Below are 27,202 nucleotides of genomic sequence, written 5' to 3'. Positions count from 1 at the left end.
AGAGAGAGAGAGAGAGAGAGAGAGAGAGAGAGAGAGAGAGAGAGAGATGCAGGTCAGATAATTCACTTGGTATGACAGCTGGCATTTTATATTGATTTCTAGAAACCACATTTTAGGAGGAATATTGCTGAACTAGGGAGTATCTTCAGAGAATGACCAGGATGTTTAAGGAACATCTATTGTATGAAACACGGTCAGATAACAGTTGGACTAGATGACTAGATGACCTATAATGTCCCTTCCCACTCCGAGACTGTAATTTTTACTTGATAGGACAAAAAAAAAATTGAACACAAGTTGAAAGATTCATTACTGTTTAAATTTAGTTCTAAACTTGGGCCACTAAATTTTCAACACTTCTCAAACAAAGCCATGTCATTCTTTCCCTGCAAATACTCAGACAACCTAAAAGATCCTCTGGTTGAAAATAGATTTTTATTTACCAGAACGTTGATGGTCACGAGAACAGAACTACTTCTCTGTCTGAGTGGATCAGGTTCAATGTCATTGTCCATATCAGTTACTCTTACTACTAATTTGTACTGGGCTTGAATCTCTCTATCTAATGAATCCAACAGTTTTATCATTCCTGAAAAAAAAAAAGTACAAAGAAGTCTGTTATATAGTTATCAAGAAATTCTAATATTCATTAAGGTTAAGTCAAAGAAATTTGAAAAATGTAAGATGAAAATGACGATAATGATGCTTACATTATCAACTATGTGATTTTATAAGGAATCAAATGATATAATTTGTATTAAATGCTTTGAAAACTATAAAACATAACAGAAATATAAGCTAATGGTGGGATTTGGGACTGGATCTATGATTTCATTGAAATAGCAAACTCTTTCTCCCAATGTATATTGACACTTGTTCTGCAATTTGTGGTTTTAGAGAATTGCCCAAGATACTGAGAAGCTAAGTGACTGAATTTGCAACCAGATTGTGTCATGGAAAAATCTGAAATAAGGTCTTTCTAACTGCAATGATAGTTTTAAGCTATTACATAAAGTGTTCTTTCTGTTCTTGTAAGTTGGGGTTCATGCCCATTTGCATCAATGTTTCTTTATTGGCAGACTGAATGATTATTTGATTTTATATTATGTATCTTATGCAGGCAGAATTAGAAAGAGTCTAAATCCTCCTGTGTCCTCCCTCAAAGCCAGAAGCTAGAAGACTTAGAATCATCAAATTATCATTCCATCCACCAATAAGGAGAACTTTATGAAAATGGACACAAATTCTATGCTATTCTTGTCAATAAAAACAAAAATATTTTTAAAATGCAAATTTCAAATTGATGTTCTGATATTACCTGTTTTTGGTTTGATGTAAAATTTGGAATGTGTCCCCAGATTACCTCCATCAATTGTATATTTTATGTTATTGAATGGCCAATCTTCATCTGTAAATGCAACTCTCCCAATAAGGGTATCCATGGCACTGTTTTCAGGTACACTGAAGGTAAAAGCTGGCATTTTACTCATTGGATTTAGTTCATTTCTACGAGTCACCGGTAAAATAATTGTAATAGTAGCTGTGGAAAAAGAAGCATTTTTATTTTCTCATGTACCTAAAACATGAATCCATGTCATTCAGGTTTTGCATTTTCTTAATTGAAAAAATCCTAAAAATGGATTTTCTTAAATTTTTAAAGTAGATTTAATATGCTAATTTATATAAGTGTACCCTATGAGCTTCCTTTTATTGTTTACTTAAGTAGTTTGTTTTATTCAAATTAAGAATTCCATATCAAAAACAAAAAAAGCTTTGTTTCTGAACTTATATGTCTGCATACATGAACCAGAGCTATTATGCTAAGTATGAGTTCCAAGGTTCCCCACCTAATTTGTTTGTTTGTTTTTTTAACTTAGCACTGGCAGCCTGATAGAGAAATAAGGAAAATAATGTCCACATATAAAAAAAAATTTTCTTGACTCTTATTTAACTGATTCAAACAAGCTGAATTTGATTTAGACAGAATAAACTGTATCTAAGTACATTTCTAGACATTTTTATAAACCAAGTACATTTGTATATAGAGCTGTTTCATCAAATGTTATTTTGTCAATAAATTATGAATAAGCTACACCCTAAAGTAAATTCCTTATATAATATTCTTCAGTAAATTCCAGTAGACCAGTAAAATTCAGCTCTAGTGTCCAATTTGAGACTTTGTTCTTCACTTGGATTATTGAATATCATAGTGATATATTTGGTGCTTTCTATGAGATACTAATAAGCAGTTCCATTCACATCTCAAAAACCAACACAAATGCAATTTTCTTCATGAAACCTGATCCTTCTTTCAGTAACAACATTTCTCATCAGACCCTGAACAATTTTCCTTTGTACTTCTCTGATCTAATTCAATTCATTTCAGTAAATATTTAGAAAAATGTGAGGGAAGAGAGAATATTTTCAGCTAAGTGATTCAGGAAAGACTGGATGAAGGATATGGCACTTGAAGAAAAAGGATTTTAATGGAGAATTTGAAAAAAACAGAAGTGTATTCCACATAAGGAGATGGTTTATGAGATGAATAACAAGTTGAGTTTAAGAATAGGTGGAACCTATTGTGGATGGAGTATAGGATGTATGAGGAGGAGCAATATCAAATCAGTCTTGGGCTAGATTTCAAAAGGTCCTGAATCAACTAATGAATTTCCTTCTTTTACTATTAGTTCCTGGTCCTGACAAACTTTATGAGGTATGCAGACCGTTTTCACTTTTCTTCCAGCTACTCTCTGAATTCTCTGAACTTTGATCTTGGGTGGTAGGTGCTATTTTATCCCCATTTTACAGATGAGGAACCTAAGGCAGAAGTACAGTGACTTGCCCAAAGTTACAGAGCTAGTAAGTCTGTGAAGCTATATTTAAACTCAGGTCTTCCAGACTCCAAATCTGGCACTGTTATATTCATTAGAAAATAACTGAAGGAGGAAAGACACTAGAATTAAGAGGGGTTGGGAAAGGTTTCTTATAAAAGATGAGATTTAGGTTGGGACTTAAAGGAAGGCAGGGAAGCCAGGAGGCAGAGATGAGAAATATTCCAAGAATGGCAAAGAGAGAAAATATTCAGAGATGAGATACAGATGACTTTGTTTGTAAAATAGCAAGGAGGTCAATATTGCTGGATCAAAGTATAAATGGTAGCAAAAAGGGTGTACGAAAACTGGAAAGGGGAAGTTGGGCTAGGTTATGAAACTTATGTATGGTTTTGGAGATGATAGGGAATCATTCAAGTTTATTGAGAAGAGGAGTGAAATGGTTAGACCTGTGCTTTAGGAAAATTGCTTTGGTGGCTGAAGGAAGAAGAATGGTTTGGAAGGGGAAGATACTTGAGGCCAGCAGACCCACCAGCAAGATATTGCAATGGTCCAAACAGAAAGTAATGAGGTCCTGCTCCAGGGTGGTAGCAGTTTCAGAAGAGAGAAAGGGACTTATTCAAGAGATGTTGCAAAGGTGAAATTGACAGCATTGGTAACAGATTGAATATGGGAGATAGGGAGTAGGGAGGCAGAGGTTGAAAGACCTAGGTGAACTTGGAGGACAGCAGAGCCATCAACAATAAGAAAGAAGTGTGGCGTTATGGGAAGGTTTAGGGAAAAAAGATAATGAGTATACCCATGTTTCCCCTTCCCATTTCAGGATTCTTCTCCTCTCAGATGAGTGGGCATATCAGCTCTTTTAATACCTTGGTTCATTCAGCTGTATTGCCCAGATCAACCCTAAAATCATAGCAGTGCAAAGAATAAAATTCATTAAGGTTTTTAGAATACCCTTCCTTTTTTCTATTTATGATGTTGTTGCTATAGAAATAATGGCACCCTGAAAAACTATTTCTGTAAAACCATTTAACAACTTCCTTGGTCATATGTTTATGTACTCTCCAACGCAGAAAACATCTAATCCAATTGTACTCTTTTCCTGAGAAAGCCCTCCCTCACACCAAGAATTAAGAAATGTTCAATTTTGGCTTTCCCTTTGAATGACTGCAATGCTCTGCTTCAACAAATTGGGAATTATACGCCAGTTCAAGATCCAGATTGCCATTGAAGTGTGTAAATTTCATTTCTAAGAGTTATTGGGTTATATTTACTCAGGGCTTTAATTGGCAACTATCACATTTAATCTTGTTTGATATTTATCCTCCTTAATTCAGGACAGTACAGATTTTTCCACTGGGCATTCTTGTCTTTCTTGAACTTAGACTCTAAGGCAGACTTTTTTTTTTAGATGTTAACACATAGTATTATACAATTCCACTAAACTAACTTCTACTTGTTGTTTAGTCATTTTCAAGCACATCCAACTCTCCATGACCCCATTTAAGGTTTTCTTGGCAAAGATACTGGAGCAGTTTGGCATTTTCTCCTCTAGTTCACTTTACAGATGAGGAAACTAAGTTAAATAGGGCAAAGTGACTTTCCCAGGGTCACACAGCTAATTAAGTGCCTGAGGACAGATTTGAACTCAAGAAGATGGGTCTTCCTGACTCCAGGCCTGGAACTTTATCTACTGTACCACCTTACTGCCCCTAACTTCTAGTACATTTCATGTTTTCTGTTAATACATTTAAAACAACTGTCAGCTTCTAAATATTTGGTGGCTTCTGCCTTGTTTAAAAAAAAAGATTCTCATGAACTATAATAAATAAATAAACAACAATGAAACACATATTAAAAATAATATCTGCAAAGGAAAATACTCTATAACTTAATTTCACTTCACCTCTTTAGCTATCATGAATGCTTCGACAAACATTTATGGCCTCTCAATGTTTGGGAACAGTAGTGATTTACAATGCTTTAAAAAAGACCTTACAACAGTCCAATTCCAGTGCTTCATAGAGGAATCAATATCAATTTGGAGTATCACTATTTCCCATGCACTTTTTTTTTTTGCTTTTTGGAGGGGCAATTTGGGTTAAGTGACTTGCCCAAAGTCACAGGCTAGTAAGTATTAAGTGTCTGAGGCCGGATTTGAACTGAGGTCCTCCTGACTCCAGGGCCAATGCTCTATTCACTGTGCCTCCTAGCTGCCCCTCCCATGCACTTTTAAGAAAGGTAAGAGTAAAGTCAAGTACAAGCAGCTTTCTGGAGGACTGCTTCTGTGAACAGCTTTCAAGATTCTGATTACATAGTACAACGAACTCTCTATTTATTCAGTAACAACGCAGAGCAAAACATTCACAGAAAATCAAGGTACAGTATTCACAATGTTACAACTTTTCACAGAAAATCTAAATACAGCATTCACCATGTCACAACTCAAAAGCTTATCACTAAAATGGCCAGGTAGTTTTCACCAAAGTGGTCACACAGTTTTCAACAAAGTACAATCATTTAGTAACTCAATCATTTAATTATCCTTAATTCAATCAGTCTTAAGGAGAAGAGCCTCCTTAATCCTTAATTTACTCATGCTTAAGGAGGCAAGGCCTCCTTAAAGGACACAAAGTACAACAGTCAAAGTTCTCTACCCATGGGTTGCAATTAAGTTACAATATCAGTCACTACTCAGTACTCTCTTAAGGGGTAGTGGAAAATACACAGGCCATCCACTACTAGGTCACAAGTAAGTTACAATTTTAACACTCACTATTCAGCACTCTCTCAGGGGGTAGTGGAAAATATGGCCACAAGTAAGTTACAATTTTATCAGTCACTACTCAGGATCGATGAAGAGGTTTTTTTCAGCTTGACTCAAGGCTGGTAGCTCCTACCTGAATCCACCAAATTGTCACCTGGGTTCAAAGGCAGACAGCTCCTAGCTCCTTGTCCAGCTCCCCATGCATTTCCAACTCCACATTGAAGCTCATAGTGTCCAGTCTATCTCAAATCCTTCACAGTCTCTGTTCCTGGGAAGAGAAAACTTAACAGAGCCACAGACAAAGTACCAACACCACAATCATACTTCCTCTTGCAGCTCCATTTCGCCCTCAGAAGTCTTCAGCAGCTCCATTCTCAAAATCAAAATCACTTTCTCCATGGAAGTTCCAGTCCAGCAGCAGCAGCCCAGCCATCAGATACTCCCTGAGAGAAATTCTCTCTCTCTCTCTCTGGCAGCAGCTTCTCTTCCTTTAGATGCTTGACCCAAGAAGTTCTGACTATCCAGCTTGTGCTCTTCCTTAAATATGGTATAGCTCCTCCCTGTTCAGTTCCTTTCTGTTACAACAGTTACCGGGGATCATATCTTCTGTTTCTTTAATAGAGGCTTAATTTGAAACTAGGGGCTAAGTACCTCTTGGCTTTTCAATACAAAGGGATCTTCAAATTTCATTACTATTACATTAAGTGATCATCATGATGAGGAAGTCAAAAGAACCTGGAAATCTTGGCAAATGTAATCTTCATCTCACACAGCAGAAAAATAAATCGTTTGCTTGAAATATGAATACATATTAACATGCAGATGAATGGTGGAAGTATATTAAAAGCATCATCACATAAAACAGAAAATGGTAGAGAGAAAAAAAATGGTTTTGCAAAAATCTCAGCTTAAAACACATTTATGTCAGATAATTCTAAAAATATTAAGAGACGAAACAAGAAGGAACGCAATGAATACATACATCCAGACAGACATATCCACACATATATGACAGTGGAGCCAATACACTTAATCTCTATCATCTCAGTCCTCAACGAATTGCTCAAAAAAGTGAATATGGCACTAACGGAAACAAAAATAGCAGAAGCAAAATGGAAGAGATCTGTCTTTGAAGTGACTCCATTTTTAAAAAGCTGAGTGGTTAATAATCAAGATATCTCAAAGGAGAGAAAGTACCAAATGACTAGAATAAGTTAGTTTTACTACCAAAAAAGTGGCTGAGAGAACATCTATAATGACAGACTTATTTTCTCATTTCAACAAAATTTTCTGAGAATGATGTAACAACTATAATGAATATAAAGAAAATGAGAGAAGTCTCACAAGTTATATCCTTCAATAGATGATTATCTTCACATTTATATACCTGAAAGCTGCAAAAAAGAATATGATTCCACTAAGTTTATTGCTTATTGGAAATTAAAAAGCATTTAATTCAACAAAGTAATATGCAACCTTAAAGGCTCTCTTCCAACTAGATATTTCTCAAATAAATTTTAAAGATGAAATCATTGAGATAACTTCAACTATACGTTCATTATTAATATTAAGTGAGCCACAAAAAGGAGACATGGTTATCAAAGTATTCATGACTGTTACAGAGAAACACATTTCTCTAAAAATGGTGAATTTCTCCAGATGCTCTTGTTTACAAATGGCATTATGCTTATTTTTTTTTAATAAGCAATTGGGGTTAAGTAACTTGCTTAAGGTTACACGGCCAGTTATTTCTGGGTGTGGTGCTAAGTATCTGAGCCCAGAATTTGATCTCCAGGTCATCCCAACACCGGAGCTGGTGCTCTTACTTGCTGAGCCACCTGGCCACCCCTCATTATGCTTATTTCATCAGTCCTGAGGAAACTACAACACCCTAAACGAGATAACTACATTGAGGTAAGTATTATCAGGGTTAACCTAATGACACAGACAAACTTAAAAGAATGTCAAATGTCTAGACTATGAAATGCAACTGAATGGAGAGCCCATTGAGTTGACCATTATCAGTTCATGTATCTTAAAGAGAAACTGCAGATGAATGGTGAGTCGAATTCAAAACTGAACAAGAAGAAAATTGAGACAGATTACATTTGGAAAATTATTCAGCCCTTCCAAATAGGCCAGGTTGCCACCTTAAATAAAAACCCATATTTTAAACACCAACAATCTTCTAGTTTTTCTATATACCTGCAAGTCATGGAACATTACAATCTCCAAAGAATCAAAATTTGGGGTCACCCAAAAGATAATGGAAATATATGGAGCGTAAATAGACTAGAGTATATAGATTACTGGCATGCAAGCAGGGGTAGGAAACATCTCCTCAAAAGAGATATGTGACTGGAAATAGAGGTGATTCAGATCATATAATGAGAATGAAGAATAAGAAATGAAAAACATGTTGCTATAATGAGAAAAAAAAAACAAACAACAAAAAACTATAGGAAGACCCGTAGTTAGATTAATTCTCCATGGAGTATTCATGAGGTGATATAAATGAGATTTGTATAGCATGAAAAGTCTTGTCTGGTTTGAGGTCTGTGCCGCTGGAGGAAGTTCCTATGTAAATAAGATACCAGAACCACTGAAAAGTTTAAATAAAATAAATAAGTAGTCACTTACTTGATAATTCCGGGGTACCTCTATCAGTTACTCTTACAAAAAGTGTATATTTAAATTGCATCCCAGCAAAAACAAAATTATCATAATTCAGCTGGTTAGGTCCAGTCTGTAGGTAGGAAAAATTATATCTACAATTATTTTCTCTGCTCATCAAAGTGAGCTCTATTATGCTTGCAAAAATAGTCATTAACAACCTGAGGAAGCAATTTTTTCTTCAAGAAATGTCTAGAAAAAACAATGTAATTCAAACTCCCTCAAACTTCAAGAATTTTTGTGAGAAGACTACAGAGTAGCTATGCTGGGAGGACTAATGTCTCTTTTAGTCCACCTGTATCATATTTTCTGGAGAGTTGAAGAATCAATAACAGGATAAAAGAAAACTGGAGAGACATCATAGCTGGCAGTAGATAAGGAACATTAAGAGAAGGGTCTTGAATGGAAATAGTACAACATAGATACAGCAACAGGAGATGAGAGACTTATTGCCAATCCAAATACTATTGCCCTTCTGGACAAACAGTTCAGAGAAGCCCTAGGAAACATGTTAAGAACATATGATGGTTGCCCAGAGTCACAAAGAGGTGACAGGAGAGAGGATCATATGGCATAGAACCAAAAACCAAAAGGAAGACAGGGTTCCTTTCTGGGTTCTTTGAGACTCTTAAAACTTTTCCAAGAAATAAGATTTTTCTAAGAACTGATAATAATCATAATCGTTGCCTTTACTTTTTCAATTTCCTGCTTCTTAGGTAGGGTCAGTGACTTGTTTAAATAAGTGAGGTAAAAGGTATTTTAGCTGCATGCAGGTGCTTCTCATCTTGTCACTTAATCTGCCATTAATTTGGAATTTTTCTTCAATTGATGTTCTGAACAAATATGAAGAACACAAAGAACTCTAGAAAGACTTTTATGAAATAATGTCCAACAAAAAATGACAGAATAGATGGAGTGGACCCAAACCATGACCGTGTGAGGAAATGTGAATGACAATGAGTGGATTGAATACTGATTGGAACTTCAAGCATCTCATAAAATCTCATAAATCAAAATTAACCAATTTAAATTTAAACTGTTATTAATCAAGCTTAATTATTAATATTCCTGTTCAATTTTGTTCTAATAAAACATTTCTGTTTTTAAAATTCCCAGGGAAAAGATCCATTTTTTTAACCTACTTTGCACTTACTAGAATGCATCTCAATTATTCTTCCAAATAAAGTATAAGAGGAATTTCTGGGAAAGAAAGGAAATTAATAAACCTGTTTTGGCCTGTCTGCTGAGATGGTTTTGCTGGATTGTGCTTGCTACACATGCCACAGCTTCTTGGAGTCACAAGTGAGACTTGGGTAACAAGTAGACACCAAAGATGGGTCAGTAGCCCGGAAAGGATGGTGTGAGCCCTTTTACCAGGGGTGCTAGTCCTCCTTGAGTGCTCCCATACAGCCCCTATAATAACATACACTCCAAACACAATCCTATAATAGGTTTATAAACTAGCTAGTTATATAACCCTAAGTTCTCACTGCAAAAAAAATTTAACATTCATTGCTGATCATTGTAATAACATTTTGTGAATCTTTTCCAAATCAAAAAAAAGTAATTCATCAGAACAATTTGTTCTAATTTTGTTCCAGTGATTTAAAAATGAATTCCAGCATTAACACTGGAATATCTGTTGGCGATTTAAGGTTAATTTGAAAACATGAGAACATATTCTGCTATCAGCTATTTAAACTACTGAACTTCATTAAAAATTTTATAATAATAAAAACACAACTTTTTAATCTGAGGGAAATCTCTGTGCCACTATTAGGGAACAATTTTGAAATACTTACTTTTATTTCATTATTGGTGAGGGTAAATGTTTCATTTGAAAATTTGTCCATGATCAAGTGATAAGTGATATTATTATTGGGATCTGTTCCATCCTTATCAGTACAAATTAAAGACACCAAATGAGTTTCAAGTGGAATATTTTCAGGAAGTTCAATTCTACATATGTCAAAAATATGAAGAAATACATTATTAGACAGTCTACATTCCTTCAGGTGAAGAAATATATTCATAAACATTATCTGAAACAATATATTCAAATTTCAAATGTTGTATATCCCTCCTCCTTCAGTAAGGAATTTTCCTTTAAAAAATTCTTGTGCTGATACATCATCATGATATTACTATGAACCTATCCTCTCAAAGGTTGTACCACCAAAGCACAGTCTCTGGCAGATTCTAGCAAAATGTAAAAGTTTTGAGTACAGATCCAAGAACTGACCATCTCTGGCAATCAAGAAACACTATGCTGAATGTGGATTATTAGTAGTTTGTCTTTTCTTCAAAGGTCATGTAGTACTTGGCTTTGTAAATCTCTGATACATTTAAGTGATGAATTAATTAACTGAAAAGCAGATTACAAATAAAAATTGGTGACCCATCAAAGTTCAATATTCATTGGAATTTTTTTCTAAAAGTAGTCATTGTTTAGTGCTATAAATGTATAGTTTCAAAATTGCCCTCTCTTTTTAAAAGAAGGAAAAAGCAATGAAATGAAAGGAAAGATCCTATCTCACACTATCTCTGTTTGCCTCTCTGTCTTTCTGACATTCAAGGCTCTCTATAATATGATATTTATTTACTTTTCCATTGTAGTTTTTGTCTTACTACTCACCACACACTATAGACAAACCTTTTTCTGCTTCCTAAATACAAGATATGTTCTCAAATACCTATGACTTCAGTCACTGATCTCTGTAAGTAGCATACCCTATTTCTCTCACTGCCTGTGAATTCCTGACCACTTTTTAAAGTCCAGTTCAAAAACCAACTCTTTGAGGATACTTCCCCTCCCTCATCCCCTGGTTGCTGTGGTCTTTTCCCCAAAGGTCATGTAGTACTTAGCTTTGTAATTCTTTGATACATTTATCAGGTAATATTGTGATTATATGTATGCATTCTCTCTCTACAAAACCTGTAAGCTTCAGGAAAAGGGATTGTGCTATATCTAACTTTATACCTTCCCTATCATTTAACAATGCTATGCACACAGCAGGTATATAATAAATAATGTATCAAATCCGTGCCTTTCTCTGTGTTACTGATAAGTGATGTTGAATAAAATAGGATTAAATGTTAAAGTGACATGCTGATTACTCCAAAATAATATGAACTTAACTATCCATCATTGAGTTATTTCTTCTGATCTAACAGTGTAGAAGATTAATCATTGTCTTTGGAGGCAAAGGACCTGTGTTCAAATTCTTGTTTTATTACTTATTGCCAGTATGGCTTTGGGCAAATTGCTCTCCATCCCATGTTTCCTCATCAGCAAAATGAGAAGGTTGAACCAAATGATCTTAAAAAATTATTCCAGCCTGCAATCTCATGGGAAGCATCTCAAATCTCACGTGTGTGTATGTACATATATGTGTATATGTATGCATGTGTGAGTTTGGGCATAAACTTTCTTACAGTAAAAGTCTCATAACTAAAATGTGACATATTGAATTGAAACAGTAGCACATTATTAAATTTTATAACTGTTCTATAGTAATTCCGCCTCCCTGCTCCCAAGGCTGAATAATAACCTAGAAAAGATACTTTGTTGAGGTCCATTCCAGCTCTAAAGTTTGGGATTCCATGAGTAGCAGGGAGACAAAGTGTTGCTCCCAACAACCCCTATTTGATCCTTAAACATTAGGGAAGATTTTAATTTTTATTCCAACTTACACATAACGGTCCTGAGTACATTGAGGTGGGTTATCATTTACATCCTGTAAAATGACAGTTAGTGTTCCAGTGGTGGAATGTACCCGATCATTGTCATAAGCTCTGATTTTTAATATCCAAGAATGTGGAATGGAAGGATCTTCATAATCCAATGGTTGTGAAATTGTGATCACTCCAGAATCTAAAAGCAAGATGAAAAGATAGAGAAATAGAAAATGATATAAGGGTACTTTATGATTCCATAGACCTTTCAATCCAAGGATAGATACAATAACACATCTCAAATACATGATAGGTATTTTCCTCTAATACAGTGATGAAACATGAAATATAATACTTTAATACACGTTTCATCATTTTTCTTAAGTGAACTTTCAAAAGCTATCTGGATAAACATAGTCCTTCTCTATTCTGGATATTTTGGAGAAATTTCACAAGGATAAAAAGAAATTTATTTCCTTTTTTAGACTATCGAAGTCTTAAATGAAAGTTACCCCATGTTTCCTACAAACAAAATTATATATACATATATATATATATATAACTTATAGCTCATTTGCTACTAATAAACAGGACTAGATTGAAGTTTATCTTAAAATATGATACCTTCTCCTAAATCCAGAAACCATAGAGTCATAGATTCAGTGCCTCTTGGGGCCTCAGAAGCCAATTAGGCCAAACAAGGGTATACATTTGGAAGATGAGGAAACTAGCACAAAGAGTTTAAGTGACTTGTACAAGAGCATGTAGGTAAAAAAGGGCCAAGCCAAGACTCTCTGGGGCCCACTGGCTCCAATATAAAGTGCCCTTTCCATTGCATCACAAGACCTCCCTATATGTCCATTCTCTCTTCCCTTTAACTGCTTTCTAAGCCTCAAAAGCTGCCTTGCACCTCTCTGTCTTTGTCTTTTCTGTATCTCTCTTATTTACTAATAGCTCTTAGCACTTCCTAGATAATTCAAACTATAGAGTTGCCATTGATTTGAATAAACTGTAAGTACAACATTGGTTGGAGATACTGTTTATATATTTGTTATACTAATATGATTTAATTTACATTTTTATTGATGAGAAAGAAGAAGGAAGGGGAAGAGGGAGAAAGGGAAGAAAAGAGGGAGAAAGGGGGGGGAAGGGAAACAAGAGCAAATAAGGGGGAGAGAGACAGAGACTGAGAGAGTGCCTGAGTCTGTCCTTTATCTTTGGATCATCCAACCAAATTGTTGTTTCTGCTTCTTTCCATGCCAAGGTGAGACATGGCAGCTTCTAGATTTTTGCTTCTACCTATGTGTGTTGGTCAAAGTTCTTTTTACACAGTTTAATATGAAAGTTCAAGGCAGCTGCTGTGTGGATTCAAGAATGAAAAGGAAGGGGCGGCTAGGTGGTACAGTGAATAGAGCACTAGCCCTGGAGTCAGGAGGACCTGAGTTCAAATGTGACCTCAGACACTTAACACAAAAACTAGCCTTGTGACCTTGGGCAAGTCACTTAACCCCAATTGTCCTCCAAAAAGCAAAAAATAAAAATAAAAAAAGAAAGAAAAGGAAGCAGAGATTCTGGGACAATGGTCTCCCACACCCAAAACTCATGTTAATTGTACATTTTTACAAGTGTGTTTCCCAAATCACATAGAGAGAATCTGACTAGTTTTGTGTGGAATAATGACCAATACCTTTCATATTGCATTTGAGAGAAACATGAATAAAATAACTATTTGTGGCTTACCATCATTTATGGAAAACCCTTTAAAAGTTCCCACAAATTCATAGTGGACAGAGTCTCCCATGTCTCTATCAGTTGCAGTTAATTTGATTAGTTCTCTTCCAATGGGCAGATTTTCATAAATATTTATAGGTGCATCTGGTAGATATCTATGGGGAAATTTTTTTTTCATTTGAAGGAAACAAAGTTTTATTTTTTTTAATTTAGCATTTAAATTATTCAGTTAAATTGCATGAGTCTTCCTTTATTTCCATTCTCACTCTCATTTAGTCGCTTTTCTTCTTTAAAAAAATACAACAGAAAAGTAAAAAGGATCTGCATTCTACTTTTACCTCTGAAAATGACCAGTTGTGCAGAGAACATGTTAAGTAACTCAATCTGACTTCACTCATGAGTAAAAATGGACAATACTATTTACTCATAGAGATAATTTGTTTTGAACATTACCTTTAACCTTTTAAAGATAATGATAATATGAATCGATACAATACACTTCTATTTACATTACTCTATGCTAGTGGGGATGGAGGTTAGACATGTTAGAATTTAAATACTTCGTTTCTTCCAAAGCTTACGCAAAGACTGGAATCTCATCATTAACATTCTGGATGTTTACTGTGATGGTGCCAGTGCAGGACTCCTGAGACATGTTTCCTCTGGTTCTGGCAGCAATCACTATCTGGAAACGCTAAAACAAATAAAAGAAGACAGTGCATTTTTACTCCCCCAAATGTGCAAATTCAATTTACTTCGCATTGAAAAGAATGTTTAGAAACCTAATTTGAAGACAGTTTGAGACAACAGCAGAGTCCAGAACAACTACTTAATTTTTTTTTAGTCCTCTCATGGAGAATGGGAAATTGAGATTCCTCTGGCCCTACATTCTTGTGGTTTATGCTGCTTCAGAAATGTGATAAAAATATAAAAATGTTGATGTTTGGTATCTTGTATTTAAAACAATATATGAAGGTACCAGTTAGACTTATGCTTTTCTTTCTAGGTATAAAGAAGCAATTACATTTCAGCTTTTAGGGGGAAAAGGTCTAAATCATAACAATTTATTGTCTGGGGGAAAATTTGAGCCACAATTTAGGAAAACTAATGATCAAATTCATTATGCCAATATAAATAAAGAAAAGTATCTTATCAAGATTTATGTAAGTAGGCTTGAAAAATGAGTTTAATAATTATAGGTACTAGGATATAATAAACATTTGTAGAATTGAATTTGATGGTAAATTGAATTGATTTTAATCTCAAATAACAATATTGGAAAGATGAATATTATTTGTACATTCTTTCAATGGTAAATATTTATTGAACACCTATTCACTCTACAATCATATATTAAGTCCCTACTGTGTGCTACACTATGCCAGAGAAGATTCAGCTTCTATAAAAGCAAAAGTTTATGGTGGAGCAAGGGGGATAAACCTTATATTGAAACCAAACATTTTTTAAAATGCCATATGATGCATGCATTAAACTTGGCATTAGAAGATGGACAAAGAAAAAAAATACGAGACTTCTGCCCTTGTGGTGTCTAGAATCACAGTAAAGGACTTGACAATTCAATATATAACAATGTTGTCCCTTTTTGTTGGTTTGTTTAGAATATATAAATTTAATCTAAATTCAGGAAAGAAAAAAAAAACTAGAAAAAATTCCAATATATTAAACATATCTGCATTGAAAACACAGCATGTCTAACCTAAAAAAATGTGCTGAGATTACTGATATTTTTGTTAGACATGTGGCTATTATGATATTGATAAAATGAGGGATAAAGAATATTATTGTAAGTCATATTTACACTGATAATGATATAACTATGAATTATTTAATTATCAAATGTTTGAAAAATTCATTTATTCATTCAAACAACACTGTGTCTATTATGTGACTATTATGTGTCTATGTTATTTGTTAAAAATGAAAATAAGATTAATCTGGTCTGAATAAAGAAAAAACTATTAAATCTGTTTTTGAAAAAAGTGATGTTGGATGTTTTCCCCTTGTTTAACTTTTTTTTTTACTAACTTGTCTGACAAATAATTCAATAGACTGTGTTAGAGACAAACTTTTACAAGGATTATTTACTCCTTCAAGTCTGTATGAAACTGTTCTGCAAGCATGGAGTACGTCAAACAAATAAGAAAAGACAAAATACGATGAGGTATAATTTGGAAAGCTTAACTGAAATCTGATTTGACCAACATACTACCGGTAAATATAAGTTCTAAGCAGTTCAGAGACAGATACAAACTGCCTAGACATTGGATCAGAGAAGAAAGAAGTCTCCCAAAGTGTGATCAATGGAACACTGAACACATCTGTGTTATATGAAAAGGCATTCCATGAAAAAGTTAATCATATTCTTCTTTTTATGTTATCAAATGTGGTTTTATGTGAAAATACATATGATATGAAATAACTTTATTTTTCTTAGAATGTCATTAATTTCCCCTCTCTAGTTAGAACTGTCTCATAACCTGACCCCAAGTCATGCATGTAAAAGTTCCATCAACATTTTTTAAGCCTCAGGGAATTCTGTGGCCAAATCAGTTTGAGAAACTCTGGTCTAGAAGATGATTTACAAAGAAATTGGAACTTAAAATTTAACAACCAGTTAAAAAAATAACTTTCCTAACTATCCTCTCTCACTTCATTCTTACAAGACAAAAATCAATTTTGAAGTATGTATATTGATTTAAGAACTAACACATTTAAACAAAGTAATTCACTATGGGGAACAATTTACCTCTTGCTTAAAAATCTAAGAGTCTAAGGAAGTAAAAGAAAACATGCCCATTAATTCAGGCCTTTGGGGGGGAGGGTGATAGGTGCATGAGGGAACATGTGCACCTAAGAGACATCTTGGATTCAGCAATAGTGATCATTTTCCCCTGGTCCCAACAGTTTCAGAACCTAATGTGGCAACCATGAGGGTACAGAGGTATAGACCCTATGAAGAAAGTTATAACAAATCCCATCCATCCTCAAACTCTAAATACTATGGGAAATGTTGGGGAATTGGCACCAAATAATTCTGATAGAATTCTTTTTCCCTTTTGAAACGCAAGCATTTTAACTTAAAAATAAAGTAATATATTACATTCAAATGATACCTTAACACTACAAAGACAAGTTATAGCACTTGATTCTCAAACCGAGCTTATGCAGTAGGAAAGAAAGAAAGAAATAAAGGAAGGAAGGAAGAAAGGAAGAAAGAAAGGAAGAAAGAAAGAAAGAAAGAAAGAAAGAAAGAAAGAAAGAAAGAAAGAAAGGAAAGGAAAGGAAAGGAAGGAAGGAAAAGAAAGAAAGAAAGAAAGAAAGAAAGAAAGAAAGAAAGAAAGAAAGAAAGAAAGAAAGAAAGAAAGAAAGAAAGAAAAAGAAAGGAAGAAAAAGAAAGAGTAGGACTTGGTAGTTAGAAGACCCAAGTTTGAAGACCCAAGCTCTGGTTTATGTCACTTATTAATTCTGATATTGAACAAGCCACTCAACCTCTATGGATCTCAGTTTTCTCATTTATAAAATGAGTGGTTTGGATGAAATAATCTTTTAATGTTGTTTCAGTTCTAAATCTATGAGCCCATGACCCCCATTTTACATTTAGGGAAACTGAGGACCAAAGAGGTTCCATAATGTACCCAAAATCACAGTCCCAAAAAAGGTGGATCTAGGATTTCAATCTGAGTCTTCTAAGTTCCAGTCAAGAAGAAGAAGGGGAAGGAAAAGGAGAAGGAGGAGGAGGAGAAGAATTTCAAGAAGTTACACAGTAGAACATAGATACATATAATTATTTTGTGAAAAGAGGCCTATTGGGAAAAATTAAAAATAACTTATATCATCCCACTAAAGAAGTAACATCATCCCTATTATGTGAGTATCTGGAATTAAATGGACCAAGAGGCAATGGATAAACTGAATAATTTATTATGTTTTCGGATCTTTTGTACTTCATTTTTCCCTCCAGACATTCACTAATTTAAATTTGATCAGGGATTTTAAAACATAGACCAGATCTCTATGGTAAATCAAAGCCAAGGTTTGAATCAATTCTCCTGATAATTCAATAAAATAAAATAAATAATTTCATGTAATTACTCTGTTACCTCAGTTCTGTTTTTTTGTGACTGTGGGAGACACAAAAATGTCCTACAATAAAGTTAATGAAATTTACAAAATAAACATTAAGAATGTTACCTTCTGCTTGCCCAGCAAAATAATAATAAAAAGGTTACTGGTCTTAAGTGAGTTTTTGAAGGAGAGAGAGAAAGAAAGGAAAAAGAAAATGACAAAGCACCAGAGATAGAGATAGAAAGAGAAATAGAGACAGAGACAAACACAGAGACATACCAAAAAGCAGATAGAGAGTGATACTATAGTGAGACTGATAGCCAGAGGATGAGCACTCTGACCTTGGATTCAAGAACATATGATTTCTAGTACTGACTGATATATAATGTGACTACCAGCCAGCCATTTAACTTCTTGTTGTCAATAGATAATTCTTTAAATCTATAAATTACAGTAGTGACCATTCTCAAATTATGAAGTGAGTTGCATACAGAGGCTTCTCCAAACTAATCAAATTGCAGATGTAGACTCTGCACACATACACATACAAACATACATACATACATGTGATATATATAACTATATATACACACATTCAAAACATAGCTATCTAAATATATACATATATACACATACATACACAAAATGCACACATATGAGTATATTTATATGTATATTGTATGAACCCTATGAACTTTTAAAATGTGTATTCTTATTTTCAATTGAAATATTACTTTATAATTGTTGGAGAGAAAGCATCCACAAAAAAAAAAACTTAAGTTGGATTATAGTAGTGGGGAAAACTGCTCTCAAAAAGCACACAGACATTTAAAAAGATAAAATTTTCAGAATTCCTTTGGGGGAGTTTCCCCCCAGTTCTCACCTTAAGGTTTCTTTCATAATCCAGATGAGGTTCAACAGTTTTGGAAAGAATGCCATTTGTTGAATCCAAAGCAAAGTAATCAGTGGCATTAGCTATAGAACTTAATATTGAAAACTAGAAAATAAATGGTTAATATTTCAGCAAAAGGCATGTTTTGAGTCCTGACATTGTTGAAAGAATCTTATTTGGCAAGATTTAAATAGAAATTAATTTTGTGAAGACAGATCCCATAAAGCAAAGCAGAGCCTTCATTCAACTCCAAACTTCAAAAACAATCTATACATTCTTTCAAACCCTTAGCTGTATGTTTTTCAATATCTCTTAGTCTCAGTATTAAAGTTTTTTTTGATAAATATTTGCTTTTTGTTGAATTATTAATTGGAATCATAATGCTGAATTTTTAACTTCAGTAATAAAGAAAGCCATTTCCTACTTCCCTACTCAAGTAATCACCACACAAGGGAAAAGCATTGTGTTATTTGGAAGAAAATACCTAATTTTAGCTCTATGTCAATTGTCTGCACATCCAAAAGAAACTACAGCTTTGGACAAACATACTGTTTTTGTGGGCATCTGTATCCTTCCACCCATAGTTGTCATTCTATAACTATAACTGACTTTTTAAAAAGTGCAGTTGCAAATTTACTAAAAGGGTTTGTCTGACTAAAGAAAATAAAATGTAACAATATAGTAATAATAATAAATTCTATTCTCTAGACCAAATTAATGTTCAAAATAAGAATTATTCTCATATTAAAGTTTTTTTAGCAAATCTCCTAATGACATGAATAATAAAATAATTACTTTCAATCTATTTTCCAACTTCTTGAGAGCAAATTGGCTTGTGTTTGCCTGTCTTTCATTGGGCAACTAAATTGATTATGATAAAATCTAATTAGAAACTATTTTTTAAAAAAAGATTGGCTTTCCTCTTTCTTTCCCTGTTGTCAAAGTTTTGCTGTCTTTTTTTCTTCTTTTGTATGTGATTTGGAGAGCAGGGTGATGTGGGGAGCCCTGGTGGGTTACTAGATGAGTCTTCCAAAGTAGGCAAGCTAAGGAAGTATCTGAATATCTTCACTGCCAAGACAGATTTCACAAGGGGAAGGGGTGTGTGTGTGTGAGGATAGGATAACTGGATAGTCAGAGCAATGAATGTTTCATCATAATCAATTTGCCATGTGCAAATGCTCTACTTATAGACTCAGTTCTCTAGAGAGCTGTACTTTAAGATTCAGTGTTAACATCATCACTCAGGGACTTAGAAGAGACAAACTAAAATACTCAAATAGATTCATGATTTCATCGGTGTGGGCACTGCCTCCTCTAGGACAGAGGGAAAACTCTCCATTCCTACTCATTAAGTCTGATTCTTGTATGTCCATGTTTTTCTTTAAATCTTTCACAGAGGATCAAACTAATGTATTTGAAGTTCTTGGGTTCTTTTTCATATTTGATGAATATCAGTGCTATACATGAGCTATTCATTTATTATCCTAATTCTCCTTTTATGGTCTGTCTACCACCCTTTCCATGTTCACTATTGTGCAAATGGCAACATGACCAGAGGAATGTTGTACCTAGATTCAGGAAATATTTGGGTCGAAATGCCTCCTGTGGTACTTGCTATCTGTGACCATGGTCAATTCACTACTTAATATTTCCAAGGTCATTATCCCCACCTATAAAATGCAAATAATAACATCTCATAAGGTTATAAAAAGGATCGATTTAGACAATGCGTGTAAATTACTTTGTAGATCTTGAAATACTATCTAAATGCCCAATATTATTTTTTACACAGTTGGTCACACATCATAGACTTCTCAATACCACTATTCATCATTCCTTTGAATCACTTGCATTTTAAATTCTTTGTCCATGAAACGTGGCCATAAACTATTTCTAGGAAGATATTAGTGTTAAAGATGAGCATTTCAAGAAACAGCAAGAAAATTAAAATCATGGAGAACATTTAGCAGTTTCCTTAAAGTGATCTACTTCGATTAGCTCTTTCTATTCAGTTCTGGGCCCAATTCATTTTCCAATTGCAGTATTACTCCAATGACTGTGTCTTTATACACTCATTCAAAGGGCTACTCTTTCAATAGAAGATTGGGCAATATGCATTTTAACATAATTTGTTTCTTGCAGTGTGGATTACTAAACTTTTCTTAAATAACAGGATTTTATTCAGGAGGACCTGTGGCATAAACAGCACAATGATATCCATTAAAAGGTATATATAGAGAACTTTGTCATTAATAGAGAATATTTCTATCTTGATTTTATACATATATATATATATATGTATATATATATCTTCCATGGTATTTATAAATACTTTAAATGAAGCTGTCTCCTTATTTTATCATTTGCTTGATGCTACAATCAAGTAGTTGATAGAGTAGAAAAAAGTTTTCCATAGTTGGCATTGTCATAGAATCATTTATGTTCTTAATGATTTGGGAAGCAATTACTTTGAGAAGTTTTTAGGTAGTATTTTGTTTCATTATATCAGATTATGTTGAAAACCAATGAAAAAAAGGCAGAATAATCTCAAAGTTATTCTGAATATCTCTTTGTTCTATTATTATGGGGATGTAGCTGACTAGAAAATCATTTAGAAAACCCTGCTGGTTTCATTCTGATATTTTTATTGGATAATGCCTGCATAAATCATTCTTATGAAAATCTGCATTGTGAGAATATAAAAGAAAAGGATCTGTAATTGCTGATATATTCTCAAGTGCCAGTGTGGGGAAGGAGAGAGGGGAGGGGGTTACTATTATACATTAGATTCTTTTGGAATTTTCCTCTATATGAGATTTTCTTGAAAATTTTATTTTTAATTTCTATTGATCTTTTTAAAAATTACCTTCATTCCTGAATATGTCCCTTCTTCATCCGACTCTATGAGATATCCCTCATTAGAACAAACTAAAGGGGCAGAGCCAAGATGGCAGAGTAGAAACAGGACTTCCACGCAGCTCCAGCTTTCACCTTCCCTAATACATGCAAAAAATGACTCTAAACAAACTTTAGAGCTACAGACACCACAAAGTGACAGAGAGAAACAAATCTTCCACTGGAGGAAGCCCAGCAGGCTGGCAGGAAGGGCTCATCGCAGTGTGCTGGGAGCTGAGCACAGTCCCAAATAAGCTCAATTTTAGCCCCAGGGCAGCCCCACCTGCCACAACTATAGCAGACTACAGTAGAGTAAATCACCAGCAGCTGTAGCAGTTTCCAAACTTCTCAATCCACAAATGCCAAAGACAAAGTAAAAGGTCAGTATGGAATTTGGTGGGAACAGGGTGAGTGCAGTCAGGCTGCTGCCCCCAAAGAGAGAAGTGGAGGAGGCATGGTGGCTGCTTCCAGTGCTCCTGGACTGCAGATTGTAGGGGGACCAAGCAATCATTCAGAGGGTAATCACTTTTGCTTTGACCTGCTTTACTTTGGCCTTTTTTTTTGGCCTTGGGTAGTGGACCTGTGGTGTGTGACCAGTGAGCCAGAGCATGTAGGAGCTGTAGAAAGGGTACCCATTTAACAGCTCTGGCAGCTGCAAAAACCCCAGCAATTTGGGACATAGCTCTCTCCATTCTGGAAGCAGAGTTCTACCATGGCAAAGAGCTCAAAAGTCAAGTAATTGGCTGGCAAGATGAGCAAGCAATGGCAGCACAAACAGACCACAGAATCTTTTTGGGGGACACAAAGGATCAAGACATGGAGAGGGAGGAAGACAGCAAAGTCAGAACTACTGCATCAAAAGCCTCCAAGAGAAATAATGAACTGGTTATAGGCCATGGAGGAGCTCAAAAAGGATTTTGAAAATCAAGTAAGAGAAATAGAGAAAAAATTGGGAAGAGAAATGAGAATAATGCAAGAAAATAATGAAAAGCAAGTCAACAGCCTGCTAAAAGAGACCCAAAAATACACTGAAGAAAATAACACCTTAAAAAACAGAATAACTCACATGGCAAAAGAGGCCCAAAAAGCCAATGAGGAGAGGAATGCTTTAAAAAGCTGAATTTGCCAGATGAAAAAGGAATTTCAAAAAGTCACTGAAGATAATAACTCCTTCAAAATTATATCAGAGCAATTGGAAGCTAATGACTTTATGAGAAATCAAGATACTATAAAAGAGATCCAAACAAATGAAAAAATAGAAGGCAATATGAAATATCTCATTGGAAAAACCACTGACCTGGAAAACAGATCCAGGAGAGATCATTTAGAAATTATTGGTCTACCTGAAAGCCATGATCAAAAAAAAAAGAGTCTAGACACCATCTTTCAAGAAATTATCAAGCAAAATTGCCCTGATATTCTAAAACAAGAGGGCAAAATAGAAATTAAAAGAATTCACTGATTGCCTCTTGAAATAGATCCCCCCAAAAAACCCCTAGGAATATTATAGCCAAATTCCAGATTTCCCAGGTCAAGAAGAAAATACTGCAAGCAGTCAAGAAGAAATAATTTGAGTATTGTGGAAATACAATCAGGATAACACAAGACCTAGGTAGCTTCAACATTAAGGGATCAAAGGGCTTGGAATATGATATTCCAGAGGTCAAAGGAGCTAGGACTAAAACCAAGAATCACCTACCCAGCAAAACTGAGTATAATGCTATAGGGGAAAATATGGTAATTCACTGAAATAGAGGACTTTCAATCATTCTTGATGAAAAAACCTGAGCTGAACAGAAAATTTGACTTTCAAATACAAGAAGCAAGATAAACACAAGAAGGTAAACAGGAAAAAAAATAAGAAACTTACTAAAGTTTAACTATTTACATTCCTACATGGAAAAATAATAATTGTAACTCATGATTTTTTTTCAGTATGAGGATAGCTGAAGGGAATATATATGTATGTATACATATACATATGTATATATACATGAGGATGTATGTGTATATAAATATATATGTGAGTGTGGGCATTTGTATGTTCATGTATACATAGACAGAGGGCACAGGATGAGTTGAATATGAAGGTATGACATCTAAAAAATAAAATTAAGAGGTTAGAGAAGAATTTCTTGGGAGAAGAATAAAGGGAGTGATTAGGGTAAATTATCTCATATAAAAGAGGCAAGAGAAAACTGTTACAATGGAGGGGAAGAGCAGGAAGGTGAAAGGGAATGGGACAACCTGATTCTCATCGAATTTGATCTAAGGAGGGAATAACATACATACTCAAATGTGGATGTATCTTACCCTACAGGAAAATAGGGAGGAGGAGATAAGAGGGGGGAGGATAGAAGGGAGGGCAGATTGGGGGAGAGGGTAGTTAGAAGCAAACATTTTTGCAAAGGGATAGGGTCAGGACGGCTAGGTGGCACAGTGAGTAAAGCGCTGGCCCCAGAGTCCGGAGGACCCAAGTTCGGTTCAGACGTCAGACACTTAACACCCACACAAAAATACTAGCCATGTAACTTTGGGCAAGTTATTTAACCCAATTGCCCTCCAAAAGGAAAAAAAAAAGAAAGAAAAGGGATAGGGTCAAAGTAGAAAATAGAATAAGTGGGTGGCGGGATAGGATGGAAGGAAATATAGTTAGTCTTTCACAATATAACTACTATGGAAATGATTTGGGTAACTACACATGTAAAATCTATATTGAATTGCTTGTATTCCCAGTGGGGGTGGGTAAGGAGGGAAGAAGGGAAAAAAATCTGGAACTCAAAGTTTTAAATCAAATGTTTAAAAATTGTTTTTTCACATGCAACTGGGAAATAAGATATACAGGTACAGGGGTATGAAAACCCATCTTGCCCTACTAGAAAGTTGGGGGGGGGGGGTTAAGGGGGAAGATATAAGAGAAAACAGATTGGGGGAAGGGGCATTCAGTAGGCTTGCTATTTTGGGGGTGGTGGTAGGGGAAAGACAGGGAGAGAAAAATTGTAACTCAAAATCTTGTGGAAATGATTGTTGAAAACTAAAAATAAATTAATTAAAATTTTGAAAAAAAAAGTACTTCCAACAGTAATTAATAAGCCTTGTAAAATCTGTATAATGAATGAGGGAGACTAGGATGTATATTCCCTCAAAACATGGCAGTCACAATGTTAGCTGCCTTAATGACTTGCAGATTGTGACTTGATTTGGCTTTAAGGATTAGTGTCAAGGATGCTTGAAATGAATAAAAAGGGATAGATGGTTTTCCTTTGGTATTTAAAAAACAAACTAAAAATAAAAACAAAAGAAAAAAAGTTCAGCAAAACTATAGTATATAAAATGTTCCACAGTTATAGTCCCTGACCTTTACAAAGAAGAAAGAGTAGTGAATTTTTTTCTTCTTCAATGACAAGTTTGTTCATTATAACTTTATAGAATTTCTTTTTCTCACTTCCTTCTTTCCTTCCTTCCTCCCTTCTTTTCTTTCTTCCTTCCTTCCTTCCTTCCTTCCTTCCTTCCTTCCTTCCTTCCTTCCTTCCTTCCTTCCTTCCTTCTTTGTGTCCTTCCTTCCTTCTGTCCTTCCGTCCTTTCCTTCTTTGTGAGATGATATGAGTCACTATCTTCTGTTAGTTTTTTTCCATAATGGATAGCAAATGACATTGTACCCCAAATCCAAGTACTGGTTTGCCATAAATTTTTACTTTGAGAAGGAAATCAAATATTTGGCTCAGTAGTCTCTTAGCATTTTCTATTCTCATCAGTGTGTTTTTTAATTAATTGGTTTTTTAATTAATTAATTAATTAAGCAATTATTTTTCATTACTTAAACTTAACAAAAAAATGGTTGTAATATATGTCAACATTGTTTTTTCTTTTGTTCACGTCCTACTCTTCAGGATTAACAGATGATTTAAACAGGCTGATTTAGAGCAGCTATAAATGCACACAATGTCTTAACATCTTTACCCTTCCATTTATTCTGATATCAATTTCAGTGTCTCTTTAACCAATGGATGATCTGACTCCACATGAACAGCTAATTATCAAATTATTCCTAAGTCAGTCACTACTAATTTTCTGCTTACAAAATGTAGTCTTTGCTTTCATTTTTGCTGTGACATTATTCAGTGCCTATCATCACCAGTAACCAGACACAACAAGGTATCCCTCAAAGACAATATAGTTTCATGTCTTGTAGTCATTCAACAAGAATAAGAATATCAGTATTAAAAAGATGGGACTTTTTCATGGAGAAGTTTGGAGTCATTAAAAGTACTTTGCAATTTCCAAAAGAGAAGGTCTCTTCCTGTTCATTTATGTGTATTTGTATGCATATTACATATATATGTGTGTGTTACATCTGTCTAAACTTATTTATAAATACTAAGAAGAAAGGAATTAGTATATTTACACACAGACAGAAAGACAGACCCATAGAATAAGTATCACTTGCATAGAATTGGAAAAGTGAATTGCTGTCATATGGCGAAAATGAGGAATAACCAGTGGACAGCCCATGTGCTCTACCAGTATCCTTTAATTTTAAGATAATAGCGAGAGGTCCTGGCATGTTGGAAGAAATCTTTATAGTGAAATTATGAGGGGAAATGTACAAGTGTGAGAAAGAATGAGATGTATGGGTAACAATCTGGATAGTTACAAGGGAAAATATACATTGATGAGATGAGATCATAGATATCTATTTAAAAACAACACCTAGGGGCCAACTTCCTGGTGATGATCTAAACCATACTTCACTGAACCACTCCTCAAATAACAAGTATGAGTCCATCAACAGGAATCCAGTGACAAATAATTGTCAATTGTTTACTGCAATAGAAGCTCAGAGTAACTAAAAAAAGGCTAGGGACTTGATTTTCAATTCTATGGAGACTTTACATGAAAGAATATGAAATCCATTATACTATGTCTCAGTATAGTAATATGACTTATCAGGCAATATATAATCTAAAAGATTAGATAAATTTTTATTGCTATAATTAGAATATAGACCATTCTTACCTTATAAAATCATGGGAAAATCTAATGCAGTTAAATTGTTCTCTATTTTATTCCTCCAACCCTTGCTAATCTGTAACTATGCTGTCATCCCTTCTTGATTAATCCTACAGAACATTGAAACCAGAAAGCACGTAAAGATCCAGAATATCCTTTATGTAAATTTTGTGTGTAATAAAGAAAATATGTCTGAAGTGGGATGTAATAAAAGAAAATGAAACATGAAAGGATATTTGATCAGTTTGTGTAAATGTAATAAAATGGATGAAAATAAATGTAAGCACAATTTTTACATAGTGTTCTCAGTCCACCTATGATGGTTTATTGCCTTTTCTTTTCAAAATGCATTGTACTTATTCTATGGAAACATAACATTTCTAAAGTTTGAAATAACAAATACCAATTGAAATGATTTCATGTTCATTACTAAAAGAATTTTCTACTCAATATGGAAGTTAGGAAAAAATAAATCAATAAGAATAGTCATTTTAAAAGAGTATGAACTTACTTCAACCTCTTGACCTGGGTCTGGATCTCTTGCAAGAATCTTGTATATGAAAGCAGATGCTGGAATGTTTTCAGGAATAACTACAGAGATACCTAAACCATTACAGAAACCATTATGACTAATAAAGTAGA

General features: G+C 34.4%; 1 protein-coding gene across 1 annotated transcript in view; it reads right to left on the bottom strand.

Moving 5' to 3' along the window:
- LOC138175877 (cadherin-related family member 4-like) overlaps positions 1 to 27,202 on the bottom strand; it is a 133,000-nt gene that overhangs the window by 85,249 nt on the left and 20,549 nt on the right. Inside the window, exons 3-11 of the mRNA XM_069106512.1 lie at positions 27,072 to 27,163; positions 18,647 to 18,760; positions 14,259 to 14,371; positions 13,687 to 13,832; positions 11,965 to 12,145; positions 10,074 to 10,230; positions 8,239 to 8,344; positions 1,319 to 1,540; positions 444 to 589 (exon numbers count right to left, since the gene is read on the bottom strand). Of these exons, the coding sequence (XP_068962613.1) occupies positions 444 to 589; positions 1,319 to 1,540; positions 8,239 to 8,344; positions 10,074 to 10,230; positions 11,965 to 12,145; positions 13,687 to 13,832; positions 14,259 to 14,332 (1,032 nt within the window). The 5' untranslated portion in view covers positions 14,333 to 14,371; positions 18,647 to 18,760; positions 27,072 to 27,163. The remainder of the gene's footprint in view (positions 1 to 443; positions 590 to 1,318; positions 1,541 to 8,238; positions 8,345 to 10,073; positions 10,231 to 11,964; positions 12,146 to 13,686; positions 13,833 to 14,258; positions 14,372 to 18,646; positions 18,761 to 27,071; positions 27,164 to 27,202) is intronic.

The sequence above is a fragment of the Petaurus breviceps genome, unplaced genomic scaffold, assembly GCF_028583685.1.
Source record: "Petaurus breviceps papuanus isolate PSGF00001 unplaced genomic scaffold, PetGlider_PUasm1.0 79, whole genome shotgun sequence".
NCBI classification, from domain to species: Eukaryota; Metazoa; Chordata; class Mammalia; order Diprotodontia; family Petauridae; genus Petaurus; species Petaurus breviceps.
This window is presented reverse-complemented; position numbering and strand designations above follow the sequence as displayed.